A 14,591-nucleotide genomic window follows, 5' to 3' on the forward strand; every position below is an offset into this window, starting at 1 on the left:
GCCTATAAATGCACACATATAAACCAAATCCTTTTATTACCCAGCTGTGTTAAATACTTGATTGTGTGATTGGTCAATACTCCACAGCAGCAGTGTGTTATCAATCTGATCCACACATCAAATCAATCAGGGGAAAGGAGTCTTCTATATTTCATCTCTGCCTGTTGACACTGTGGCAAAATAGTTAGTTTCTCTTTGCATTCTCTGCAGGTAAACAACAAGGAGGATATTTTAAGAACTGATTTGGAGAGCACAAAACTTTTTGGTTAAATTACACAAGTTACTATTTAAGAAGGAGTGTCACTTTAAGGCAGAGACTTAACGTCAGAGCAGCAAAGAGGCCCCTCAGAGGAGGCTGAACATCTTTCACGCTGGTCAAACAGCAGTGTGATAGAAGAATGCTACTATGTGTGTGCACAAGCTTGCGTCACCTTTTGTGCAAGCATGCATACTCATGCTTTCAAAGACAAACACCCTCCATCCTGCAAGTATGCACACATCTACAAGTGCCTTCTTTCCCTCAGCAAGTTCAACACAGGACTCCCTTTCCTATGAGTTCAGTGACCCAGGTGAAAGGAGAACAAACACACTAATGGATTCACTCTGCCCCAGAGATGCATTTGAATTCCTCCCATCATCTTTGTTTCCCTTTCTTTTGTTTCTTTGTCTCCCTTCTCGTCACCTCCCTGAACACCCCTGTTTCCCAGAATTCACCTCTCATAACATTTGAGTGCTTCCTTGGAGTGTACATTGATGACTGGTGATTGGATGACTCCTCACCTCAAAGTCAAGCCTTCTGGGTGAGTCAAAAAGAGCTTGAGCCAAAGAGCACACAGCACTTTGTCCACTATTCAACAACAATTATAGAAGAGGCAAGCAAGCACTTTAGGTGGATGTTTAAGTGCGTCAGAAGTCACAATGTAGAGCAGATGTGAGGAGAGGTTACACAGGAAGCCAGTAGACTGCTGTTGATGCTGTCACATCAAGTTAACGCCTGACAAGTTAGAGGTCAGGAGGTGGTTGGACCTTCAGTCATTGGATTAAATTGTTAGCTAGCACTTTTAGCCTGAAGCTGCAACAGATGGCTAGGTAAAATTGTGTTTATAGATGGCTATACCTACAATCATGTTGTGCTTTAATTGAAGGAAGACTATAATAGCTAAATTGCAAACTTTCAGATTTATGCTAATTGATACATGCTCACAATTTTAACCAACCATCTCCTACTCTAACCCCCTCTTTTGACTTCTCTGCTGGTTTACTTCATTTTTATGTGATCTCAATCACAAAACACTTTAAGGTTACAGTTGACTCAGTGTGCGATTATATATTTCCTGACCTAAAAGGAATTTCTAAGATTAGTTGAGCCTCTTAAAAATATTTCCAAGTTCCCCTTGGTAAGTGCACAAGTACCCCCTTGGGTTTAAGTACCCTGAGCTGGGAATCAACACCACACATCATCTCCGCCTTGATTTCCTTCTCAAACTGGTGACGTAATGCTAACAAAGTGGTTCTGTAACCACTATCAGATATACATACAGGCTTTGTGAGGTCATGCTGACAGTTTATCTACCTGTCTGTCTCTGTATGTTCAGTTACTAGAGTCGCTGGGCAGTAGTGTATTGACTGTCTGTAATCCAGCATCTGCCAGGCACAGTGCTGAATGGTTAGCTTCTGCTGCTGAGAGGGCTGAAATGTTACAGGGTAGGAGTCATGTCTCTTAAATCTCTGTATAAGTAGTTTGAGCTGCATATATCACCATACCCTAAGGAAAGTATCATAATATTTGGTATGATCCTTACTGTGAACAAATCCCATGAAAGGACTAAAAATCCACAGAATTGATCTAACTTGCAAAAATTGCCTGAGCCTGATAAAGATTATTTCTCTGTGCCAAAGACCTCCAACACACAATGATCCATACTATCATACTTAGTAGCACTAGAAAACTTTGGCACTGTAGTTTATTTGATCCAATCCCACGTGCATGCCTACCTGCTGCTGTAAATACTCAACAGAGCACCAATCCACAGCTAGAAAAAACTCCCACACAGCTTGTGTATGCTTGTTGAGTTACTTCTGCTTACAATTAAAATTCTTCAAGACAAACTGTCAAGCTTGTTTTTATTTAAAGATAACACATATTTGTAACTCATTTCAGGGTTGAGGGTCCAACGAAATCAACACATTGACAAAAAAAATGGATTTGGAAATATCTTCGTCTTAGTGGCCTGACTGTCTTAGTAGCCTGTTCTGGTTTTTTAAGGATTCCAGAGGGACAGATAATATCCAGGGAGGATGAGATAAGATGAGAGCAGGCCACAGACAATGGATTATCTGCTACTCAGACAGTTAACAGATCTGTCGCAGCTAAATGAATGTTGACCACCAGGAACGAACTGCAAGAGATACAAGATCTGATCTTTTATACTCCTGAAGCTGAACTTTACAAATCAATCAGCGTTTTTCCTCCCGAGTTCATCTGATCAAGATCTGAAAATGTTACGGTACACCCAGTCTTGATCACATTGGCAACACTGGTCATTGATTAAATAGAAGAGAGGGTAGAAAAGGAGTCGTCCTTTACTGTTGTCTTGGTAGAATATCAGTCAACTTAATGCTCCACCTGCCACCTGACTTTATAAATCATTAACCACTGTACACAGCTGATGGTTAATAATGACCATGGCTCAATCATTAAATGCTAAACCCCCTTTGCGAAACAGAATAGTGAGTTCCTTATAGTGCATATTCTCTTCCCAGTCAGTCTGTAATAACAAACACTGTAATAGAGATGGAGGTAAAAAAAAAAGAGGGCGTTGTGGTTGAAACAGTAAGGTAAAACTCATTCAATCTATCCAACTCTTACTTACAAAACAGACTACATCAGCTGAACTATCAGAGAGAACTGATCCAAACAAATCCTTTCATAGAATAAATGTTTACACACACACGTGAACCCACTGACCTTTTGGCGTTCGTCCTCGATGACTGATACCACCGCTCTGGTCTGAAACAGTTTTTTGTTTTTTTTAAGCCACGTGAAGCTACAGGAATCTACTTTGTTCAGTATTAGATTATCAAAGTAATGAAGGAAACCCTCGTCCTACATTCTGGGACAGCCTAGAAGCATTTGACGATGTAAATGACACAGTATAAGTTTTGTGAGTGCTCTGTTTTCATCAAATGGCCGGACATAAACTTTGATATTAGGATATTCATGTAGATGTCTTCTTTTAAAAGTCATCCTCTAAAAAGGTTGAAGTCCATACTCTTTGGACTCTAGATGATTCTGGGACAGTTGGCATCATTTGAGATGGTAAACAACGCTTTCAGAATACATTTCGTGAATGTTCTATTCGTGGAATGGTAAATGTCTTCTCTTAAAAGTCAAATACTTTTTGGGTTCTAGATCATGTTTGGACAGTTGGCAGCTTTTTTTTTATGGTAAACAACACTTTTCAGGATACGTTTTGTGAATGCTCTGTAAAGGAAATTGCTAAACTCAAATTCTGACACCAGGATATTCTTGTATGACGTATCTTGCAAGTTATTTTACCAATAAATATGATGCAACTCTTAATCAGTCCTCTTAAGTTTGGAAATGTCAGCAAGACATTTACAACCAGAAATGAAAATACTCTCTTTTCTTCAAGTCATCCCCTGGTCTTTCCCATTCGTGCTGTATGGGAAAATTTCAGTTTATATAGGCCTCAAGCTAACAGCTGTCCATTACACTTCTCTAATCCATAGTAAAAACTTCAACAACAATTCTCCAATACAGTACTCGTCCTGTTACACTTCTCACAAGGCAAATGGGGCATCTCCCTCACTCTCTTTTCAGTCTCTGGGGAGAAACGCTGTGTCACAGGCAACCACGTCAACTTTTTTTTTTTCATGTTTTTCCATACCAAAGTGGGTCAATGCGTAAAACACTCCTAACTTGGCAAGAGAAGAGATGAAGAGCGTGAAGCAGACTTTCCAAACAGCAATAACATGACGGAATGGTAGTCACTCAGCACACCTCCCCCCAAAAAATCAGAAAAACACACTCAGCAGCACGGGCCTCCACTTAAACCCCCCTCCATACTGTATGTGTATATGTGTGGCAGAATGTGTAAGTGCATGTATGTGTGTTTATGGGGGATTAATTAGTTGGTTTTCCCCCCTCGAAATAATAATTGGAGCTCCCTTTCTTTGCAACAAGGCCAAAAACAACACAAAACAATAAATGCTGTGTGTGCTAGCTATTAACCCGCGTGTTTTTATGAGAGAGAAAAAGTGAAGGACATTAATTAGTCCAGTTTCAAAAAGCTTGGAACTCCCTTCACTCCATTCTTGGCATCATAGCTGACAAGAAAACTGGAAGCTAGGAGTTTGGATTGGACGTTGTTGTTCAGCTTTTCAATGATGATACAACATGCAATACACAAACAAATACTGATTGGTGTAAGGCAGCCTTTCCTTAACCCTGTCACGCATGCACTGTCCTCCACACTTCCAAAAGTTCTCAAGGGATGCATGAGAAGCACACATGCAAAAAGTCTATTTTTTTCCCTGAGAGCCCACAAGGAAGAAGTCCAAATGAAGTCAGGGTGAGCCAATACATGAACACAGCAGGTAATAGTCTGGATCATTCCCCACAAGCACATGGCTGGGATGTTGGCACCCATAACGTGGAGTTTCCCTGCTCTCTTTACTGCTTGCCCCAGTTGTCTCTATATTGTTTTGCAGTATTGCTTTTGTATTGTGGAGTCATACTATACATGTTATGGCGATATTGTCTCAGATAGACTAATGGAAGACTCCTCCTCCTGTCTTGATGTATGTCATCTTCCAATTTCATTGTAAAGGATCTATTCTTCCTTAAAGCCTCCTCCACTGTTGCCGTGCTAGAAAGTTGTTTATCTATATTCAACATGACACATCATGGAACATGGCCATATATTTCAGACCCCAAAATCTTAGCGGGAAAGATTGGAATAGGACAAAAAACATGCCTGGCAACAAAGAACAGAGCAGTACGTTAATATTGCTAAATGTTACATATATTTTTCACTTTTTTTTTTTTTTTTTAATTTTCTTTTTATTGAACAATATACCATATATTCTACATACAGTTGGTACACAATGACTGAGTGTTTTTTTTCTATCTTCTTTTACAAATGCATTATCTTTAAATTAAACATGACTTCCTCAGTATTTTACTTTAAATCAAATTAAAATGACCGTACCTTTTCATGTACACAAATAAAATTATGCCCAGGACATAGTGGATATTTACATTCAGCCATGTATTTTAGCCAGTTCGGCTTACAGAATTTCACTATGATAACAGTGTAGCGAATATAGTAAAAGGTCAAATGAAATAAATAAATAAACTCAAAAGAAACAAAACATTCCAACTTCTGTAGCTATGAACTAGGGTTTCTTTTCCACAATTGACATCTCAGATAAAATCTGACCTAATCGGTTTTATGTACTCCATCCAGTTTTCCCAAATTCTTTTAAATCTATCTACCTCCATTCTCAAAGAAAAAGTTAATTTTTCCATCACATATATATTGTGTATTACCTCAACCCAGTCCTCAACCTTGGGTGCCTCATTCGTCCTCCATTTTCTAGTAATTGCTTTTTTGCTTGCAATCAGCATTATTCTATAAATATATCTATCCCCAAATCTTGTAAAATTGATGTCCAATTTCCCCAAGTATAATACCTCAAATGTATGTGGAAGGCTTACCTTCAGTATTTTATCCATACACTTCTTAAGCTCCTGCCAGCAGCTACCCATGGAGGGACAACCCCAGAACACGTGGAAATGGTCGGCTTTATCAACTCCACATAATCTCCAACACTTTGTGTCATGATACTTTGTTTGCGCTGGTGTTCTAAAGAATCTTGTGATGTTCTTCCACCCGTGTTCTCTCCATGATAGGGAGCAAGTTGTTCTCCACTGCTGTCCATTTATCTCTTCCCATTCATCCCCTGATATGACAAGGTTTGCCTCCCTCTCCCACCTATTTTTTATATATAAAGTGTCATTTCCCTTTAAGTCTTCCACTCCCTTATATAATTTTGAAATTAGCTTTTTCCCCATTATTTTGCACTTTTAAGGCGATTCAACAATCAGTGATGTCATGATTTGAGCAAATCTCAAATCCCTCTCGAGTAATTCTCGTGTGACTTTCTTTTGACACTTTTTTGATTTTGAAACTTTGTCAATGTTTAGTATTGACATCAAACATTTTAAATTCATATTTGTTTGTAAAATATGAATAAGCACAATACTTCCTCTTTCATGACTTTCTCACAGTCAGTGTTAAGTGTTAGTAAGAGTTTGTGTGTTTTGCCTGGGATCTATCAGACCAGCTGGAAGTCTGACAGAACCTGACAACGGACACAGCAGGGAGTCGTCCTGCTCTTATCAAACACCCGGGTCATGTTTGGACTGTAAACATCCTGCAGCCTGACTGAATGAACTTCTCCAGCACTCCAGAATTAGTTGATCTCACCATAACACTTCAAACCAGAGCAGCTCAGAGTAACTCATGTCCTTAAAAAGCAGCTCCTCACAAAGAAACCTAAGAGAGTCAGGACAGGAGAGCAGCTTTTCCTTCTTCCCTTCATCCAAAGACTTACATCCTTTTACCAACAAATCTGCAGAACAGAGCTGAATCACATGTTGACAGCTGATTACTTTCCAAAGTGTCTGCTACTCAGGCTTTACAACAGCCACAACTTTACAAGCACTTGGCCGGTGGCTAGCGGTTCCATCCCCTAAAGATTTCAAGGAAGCACCAGAAGTGATGAGTTAAATGTTAAATATTCATCTTGGCTGAAACTGTAACCAACCTCTGGTGACACAGAGTGAGTGGAGCAAATGTTTACCAAATAAGCTGAGTAATCTCATCTGTCTTACTTCACACACATAAACACACAGTCATCCACACCTGTATTTCAGGCTGATTCACATGCTTTAATTGTCTCCTCATGCACAAAAACACTGCAGGGAGAAGGAGATGATGACGCTGTGACATCTGCAGAGTGTTTTGGCAGAATGAAAGTTGCACGACATGTTCCAACAGCCACAGATTCAGTCCATTTTGCATTATTTAGGCTAAGTGAAGTTGAGTCAAATCAACAGCTTGAACATGAAACACGTGCTGGAAGTGAAATTAAACTTGCATGTTCTGACTTCTAATCATATTTCAGAGTCTCTTTGACATCAACCCGAGTGTTCATAATGAACTTGGCATTCCCACTTCCATGCTTTCTTCTATAAAGCACTAAATACAGAGAAGGCTTCATCTATGTTCTGACCCTGCAAGACAAGTTGAAGTTTTCCTGATTAATGCCTAGAAAATTTGACTCAATAATATTGACTCAAAGTTCCTCACAGTAGCATTATTCTAAAAGCTTCAAGCTTTATATCATCACTACAAGTACAATAATAACGTTTCAGGTCAGATATATCTTCCATATTTCATTTTGTATCTTTCCATTCCAAATATTTGAAACAGATGAGCTTATTTAGTTACAGCACCTACACAACAGTTACGAGAAGTTTTCCTACAAGAGCCAAAGAGCCTCAGCAGTTTGATATGCAACAGATCTAGACCCATCATTTCAGATCTGATCACAAGCAGTTTAGCCTGGAGTATTAAGGGCCTTAATACTTTAAGTCATAGCTCATGTGTTCAAGCTTTTTTATGTTGTGCTGTTTTATTTTTTGTTAATGAATAAATCTGTACTTGGTCAAGACCGGGGTTACACCTGCACCAAGTTTAAACATTAGAATCAGGGGCACAGCTGGCTTCAGAAGACTAAAATCCACATTAGACTGATCAGTTTCTCTCTTACCTTCTCTGCCAGCAGTTCTCGGATTTTCCCCGCTTGGAGCCGGAACCTCAGCAGCTGCATCTCCAGAGCAATGCAGCGTTTCTGCCAATCCACACTGGCCACTCTGACGGCTCCTGACCCGCCACTCTCAAGAACATCCGCCATGGCAAGGATTCAGAGCTGCTCTGCCTCTGGACTCTGGCGTACTGAAAGAGAGAAAAGGCACAAGCTTGTTTGTGATACATCATAAATTCAACCCTTTTTTTTCTGTTCTCAACAAGAAGGCAGAAAATGAGACTTCAGTGTGAAAGTGACACACAAGTTCAGCCGTTTTTCATTTACAACTCAAGAGGACTAAAACTGACTTAGCACCCATAAATGCCTTTTGCTGACCGCACTTCCCATGATTCACTGAGGAAATGTGAGTAAAGCGAACACTAATGATCCAACAATGACACGAGTTCAAAGAAAGCTTCCTCTCACTTTCTGTTGCTCTGTGTAATAAAACCACAAAAATACATACATTCAGTCACACAGCAAGAGAGATTACAGTATTTGGAGACTTTCTGTCTTTCTCCTCCACAGTCTCTCAACATGCCCACACACACTGCACAAAACCTCAGCAGGGAGGCTCTGTGTCAGTGGGGGAGTTGGGTTCATGCGTGCTGGCTCCCAGGCCTGCCAGCAACAAAGCAGGTCAGTGCTCTGCTCTTTAGCCAAATTACCTACTAACCCAATCCCCCTTGCTCTCTCTCCCACCTCCCAACCCGCAACTCCCTCACCGCGCAATCCCTTCTTAATTACAAGGCAAGACTGAAACAGGATCCTGCACAGCACAATGGTGTCTTTCTGCATGACAGTCCCATCACAGCTAGAGAGGGGGCCGACAGCTCGCCTCTGCAAAGAAAGGAGGAAGGAATGTGTGAGAATGAATGGGCCGAGTGCTGAATGTGGGAAACTGGGGCGCTGAGGTTATTTTTACCTGAGGAGGATTGACTGGTGGTTCATTCACAAAGGTTAAGGCCCTGCTGTGTTAGCTCTATAAAACTTTGATTATCTTCAGATAAAAGTAGCCGTAACAATGCGCTTCATGGGTGTAACTCACAAGAGGCCTGATGATGATGGTGATGTAGAGATGGGTGAGGTTTTGAGAGAAAGTTAAGTAAAGGTTCAATAGAAATGAAACCAAATTAAGTTCTGAGCGAGTTAAAACTTAAAGCCGGATTCAGACTGACTTAAAAAGCAGCCAGACACTGTCAGCAGAACAGCAGACGTTCAAAGTCCAGCAACTATAACTGCACCATGGCACTCCCTACAATTAGCATGCTCATAAATACAGGCCTAGCAAACAAATTACAGAAGTCATGCATGTGGAGGTTTTCCCCGGCCAACCACTGTACCCAGGCTGGACAGTCAAGGCCCAGCTACCAACATCTCCCTCTCTCTCTGGGGGCACAGAGGAGCATAAAGGTCAAGTAAAGCAGGAAGCCTGTGTGGGGAAGGAGAGAAAATCAGACCTCTTGAATAAACCCTGCTGGGCCACGATGGGGCAAGCAAGGACAAGCAAGACCAGGCCCTCCTCCAGCAGCTAACAGCTGGGTGCAAACAAGCCATTTGCTGGTTCAACACTCTCAGCATTGCCTTGCTAATTCTCCCCAGAACAAGTCCTTTAGCAGTTCCTGCTTGTTGGAGACAAAGTTGTCGTATCAACTGGTACCAGTCAGAGTCAGGAACCATTAATTCGTTACATCCGCACTACTGTACTTTTCCTTACACAACATGCAGGAATTAATGCTAAAATCAAAATTTAAATGTTGAACTGCTGTACTTCAGGTTTGCAATTTATCCTAACATATGCATCTCTATTAGTCATTAACCAAAAACACAGCAGATAGGGAAATCCAGATAATCATTGAGCCATATTTATAACATATTACTGCTACATTTCATAATTCATTGGCTACTGATTGCTTCATCAAAAAGGTGAAAATAATAATATAACCAATACCTAGCTAACACTACTGTAAAGTAGCTAACAGTACCATTAGCTTGCCTTTATGACCATTATCTAGCAAATGATACCATTAGCTTGTTTACATAAACCTTAGCTAGCTTTCATTAGAGTTAACTTGGAGTTTACTGTTACTATTTTAAGTTGTACAAAAAAGTTAGCAAGGAAGTGGTTGAGCTCTATTATTAGCTGTTATCAACACTAGGCTATCAGCAGTACTGTTTAGCTCTTAAGCTAGCTATCACTACTGTTAGCTTGGAATAAATGTCCCCCCTATCATATTTTGTTAGCTTATCAGTAATATTAGCTGGGAAGATTTTTAAAAGCTAAAAGAGATCCAAAATATGTTTAAAACTTGAAAGCTAGCTAACACTACTGTTAGCTTAGATTGTAAAGTTACTCTTATATCTTGTAACTAGAGCTGGGCGATATTGAAAAAGATGTTATCACGATAATATTTTTCATATTAGTCGATATTGATAATTTTCACAATAAATATCAAATTATTATTTCAGATCATTTTAATGTCCGATTTTTTTCTCCTGAGTGAAAGCTGAAGAAACCAGACGGACTGTTAGCTTGTATCTGGGATTTAGTAGTCTAGTAAATAGCCAAAATATCTTAACTAATGAAGTTTAGTGGACTTTCTTGTTGAGCATGTTTTCACTCTGTTTTCTTCAGTGTCGCTGTCGCTCGTCTCAGCTGTATTTACGAATGTCCAAACGTCTTTAAGCCCCGCCTACCTCTCACCCAGCGACATGATTGGCTGTTCCATGCCGACTTCTGTTTAATGATGGGTGGGAACTAGTATTTAAGACAAATTAGCGCCCCCTCCCTTTCCAGTAGTTGGGGCTTGAAACTGCAGGTTTAAATATATATGCGTTTTATCGTACATTTTTTATATTTATATTGAGAAAAATAATATCAGGATAATTATCGTTATCGTTTAATCGCCCAGCCCTACTTGTAATACCACAAGACAGTATAAAGGCTTTACGATATTGGCAATCAGGAAGTATTAAAGGATTATAATTTGTCCAGGGAAAAAAGTTGTCAGGTAAAAATGATGAATTATCACTAAGTGTAAAGATAAACACCACTGAACAGGATAAGTAAAGCTACAGGAGATTAAAAAAGACCACATCGTCCCTCTAAAATGATACGTTTAAGCATAAAATCAACCTCACATTGTAAGCCAGACACAAATTAGGTAATTTTTTTTGTGTGTGTGGAGTTTGTGTACCCTCTGTTACAGCGAACATTTACACTTCAGTCATTTTCTTCCTTTGCGTGGACATTACCCTCAAACTGTGGGCTGGTTAACAGAAACACAGATGACATTTTTCCACTGAGTCTACTATTATATATGTTCTGATAAATACTTTTCTCCTCTGCAGTATAGTCTCTGTCTGTATGGCTGCCTGTCTGTCTGTGTGTTATGCCAATGCTGGAAAAATTAAGGTGGGCCATCCAAGACTTCAAAAAAGCTTTCCAGGTTCTGCATGGTAGATCCATGTAAGGCCACCCAGAGTGACCGGCTAGGGGGGTGGGGGTAGGGGAGCAACAGTGGAGCTTGAACCCAGAGTGGTGAGTCCTCTGGCTGCAGACAGTACATGAAGGCACTTGGAGCTTCTCTACTTCCATGTAGCTGCGAGAAACTTTGCATATCGACATAGCCAGAGCAAACACTGGGGAAGACGACTGAATGGAAACGCCACCACAACGATCCCGGCAGGATCATTTCTAAGGCTTTCCACTGACTACACTGACAGATATACTGCTTTATTACTGCGTTTTGATATCTGGGAAGGAGAACTTTAACTCACACTCGAACGCGAGCTGTGATTGTTAAGAAACTGTTTGGATGGGGGAGTGTTGCAAAATCTGATTGTTTGACTTCACTGCAGCTCAGTCAAAGATCCTAGGGTGTGTGCTGCTCTTCAGAGGATGCACAGAGCACAAGTACAAGCCTCATGTCAGAGCTTCCACTGACTAGTACCTCCTTTATCACCACATATTTAAAAACACACTCCCTGGCTGATCGTAACTCTTCAGGGCCAGCTTACCAAAGCACAGATGGAGATACACCGACGGAAATATATTGGAAACAGACACACGTGCACACACACTGACACACTGCTGAGCATGCAGCTGTGGTGATGTAAGTGATTAGGTGGTTCAGTGATATCATCCCCGCCAGACATTTCAAATCCCTGCTGTTGTTGTCTCCACCAAGGTCCAACTTGGCTTCCCCCACATTTTGGCATGCATCCCCCAAAATCCCCCTTCAAAAAGAAAAAAGGTCTCCTGTCATAGAGTACAGGAGCATGTGTGTAAATGTGGGTCAGTTGCTGTAGATTCGTGTCAGCATGGCAGATCTCTGTGTGTACAAAAGGGAGACAAAGACAGATTCTCTGAGAGCATAAGGAGTCAAGTATGGGTGGGTTAAATATTGCCATATCTTCTCCTCAGCAGCTCTGAATGTTTAACAAAGGGGACCTCTGAAGACTCCCATCCGGTCAAGTAGGCCTCACACTTTTGTTTAAATTGGTGCCCCACTATTTCTGCCCTGTTTTACAACTACAGCTGGGGTTAAGTCCTATAAATAAAGGGGAGGGGACTCCCCAATACAGCTGCACAGTTCTTAACCTTTGACCCTACATTCAGAGAAGTGACTTATTTTACCCGCTGCGTAAGAAGAGTGTTTGTTTGCCCTAGTTTTTATCGTTATCTAGTAATGATTTCATCACAGCAATTACTCAGATTAGACAATTAAAGCACTACAGGAGCCAATGCAAATCTTCAGCCTACTTTTTACATGATGAATTTGCCCTATATGTTTTTCCTCCTCCCATCTATTACCTTATCTGTCTCGTCATACTCCTCCTCCATCAACTCCTCTCACTTCCCATCCTCCTGCAGCACCTTTCCCACCCTCCTTCTCTCCTTTCTTCCTCCCTTCCTCCCTCCACATCCTCTACCTCCTACCTTTCTCAGCAAGAAAGCTCTCTCCCAGCTCAGGTTAATGACAGGCCTCTGCAAACTGACCACACTCATTATCAGTCTCAGGCTTAAACACAGACCCTGACATTCTTCTGTACTGAGGTGTAAACATTTACCTCTGCAACACTCCTGTCCTGCAGGGCTCACTTAAAAAAACAACAACCTGGTAACCTCTGCAGTTCACGCAAAAGCATTTCTTTTCGGAAAATGCATGATTTATGGCAAGAGACGCACCTTAGTACATTACAAGAGAGATTATATATCTTCTGCACATGTTTGGTTTAAGGGTGTTCAATAACAGAGGAGTCAGATTGATATATAGAGCAGAGAGGAGGACTAGTACGATTTCTCCAGATGCTCACAGAAACGAAAAGTGTGCATGTGTGGAAGGCATGAATGTCTCCTCAAAAGTCCTGCCAATGCAACCAGGAATATGCATTTTATTCAGGGTTCCCATACAGACTTATTATAGCTTTGATAAATGATTAAAGAGCTTCTCCACAGCCGAGCAGTGGATCAGATTTGGTCCAAAAAAGTCCAGAAGGAACAGGTGTGCCAGACGCACACGGCTTAGTAGAATGGTAGCAACAGTAAAACCGTCGGTCAGCGAAAAAAAAAGTTCAACCAAGCTGCAGATCTCTCTCCAAACACTCAACTGCATGTGAGGAAGTGTCCAAAACCAACTCCAGCGTCTCAGTGTAATGTATCCCGTGGTATCGCAGTCCAAAGCAGTAGGAGATATGATGGAAGCAAAGCATATATCGGTTTGATTCTACAGCCCGTGCTCCTACTTTACCTTGTGACTTTGTTGTCTCTCCCCCCTCAGTCGGCTTCCTCCGCTCACGGACACTTTCCCCGGTAATTCGTCGCAGTCCGGCTCATAACTTCTCCTTCAGTCCGTCCACTTTCTCTCCGCTTTCGTTTCTCATTCATTTGTTTCTCAGTGTTTCATGACTCGTCCCGCTGTCTTGTCCTTCGCTTTCTCTTGGAGCGCAGACTTCAGTGGGACTCACTCTGCAGCTCCATTCAACAGACTCATCCCATATTCCTTTAAAGGGCCCATTGCAGGATCAAATTTCTCCAGGAGTCAGGCCCCCTCTTATGTGCAGGAGCTGCTCAGGATATTGCATTAAGGCTGGCTTGGGTTTTTCTTTCAGGATGTAAACACAGCCTTGTGAGGATTTCTTTGAGCTAAGAGGAAAAATCTGTTGCCCTATATTCTTAACTTTAAACAATAACAGAAAGCAGAGTTTGCTTCAACGCTTGACACATTGCTCTAAATGTATTTTAAAGAGGTTTAAACACATCAATTCTTTGTTTTCAAAACAACTCTGATAGTTTGTTTCTGGATAGCAGGTCTAAAGTTATAGAAGTTCAGTTCAGTGAGGCTGTTTTAGACAGGATTTTGAGTTAAAGCTGCTGTTGGTAGGAATGGTGTAAAAAAACGTTACTTTTTTCTGCTGGGTTTGGAGAAAAGGTCATTATACTAATCGGTACTCATCTGTTAGTGAAGTCATTTGAGATTATGGCGAAATCTCTGTGTTTTCCAATGCCTTTGTATCAAACAATGTTATTATTTCCCTCGTTCCCGTGATCAGGGACCAATCAGAGCTACTCCCCAACTCTCTGTCCTGATTGGTTGAGTGGTGGCCCCACTACGTCGCCCTGATTGGCTGGGAAGCCACTACTTCCTCATAGAACCATAGAAATAATGGACGTAGTATCCGTGATGTCA

The 14,591-nt window shown here is 41.0% G+C and overlaps 1 protein-coding gene across 1 annotated transcript in view; it reads right to left on the bottom strand.

Annotated features, from left to right (window-relative positions):
- The window catches only part of plekhh1 (pleckstrin homology domain containing, family H (with MyTH4 domain) member 1), a 40,824-nt gene extending 26,806 nt beyond the window's left edge, over positions 1–14,018 (bottom strand). The window contains exons 1-2 of the mRNA XM_034674261.1: positions 13,653–14,018; positions 7,864–8,048 (exon numbers count right to left, since the gene is read on the bottom strand). Of these exons, the coding sequence (XP_034530152.1) occupies positions 7,864–8,007 (144 nt within the window). The 5' untranslated portion in view covers positions 8,008–8,048; positions 13,653–14,018. The remainder of the gene's footprint in view (positions 1–7,863; positions 8,049–13,652) is intronic.
- Between the last annotated feature and the right edge of the window lie 573 nt (positions 14,019–14,591).

Source organism: Notolabrus celidotus, chromosome 22 (genome assembly GCF_009762535.1).
Source record: "Notolabrus celidotus isolate fNotCel1 chromosome 22, fNotCel1.pri, whole genome shotgun sequence".
Classification (NCBI taxonomy): domain Eukaryota; kingdom Metazoa; phylum Chordata; class Actinopteri; order Labriformes; family Labridae; genus Notolabrus; species Notolabrus celidotus.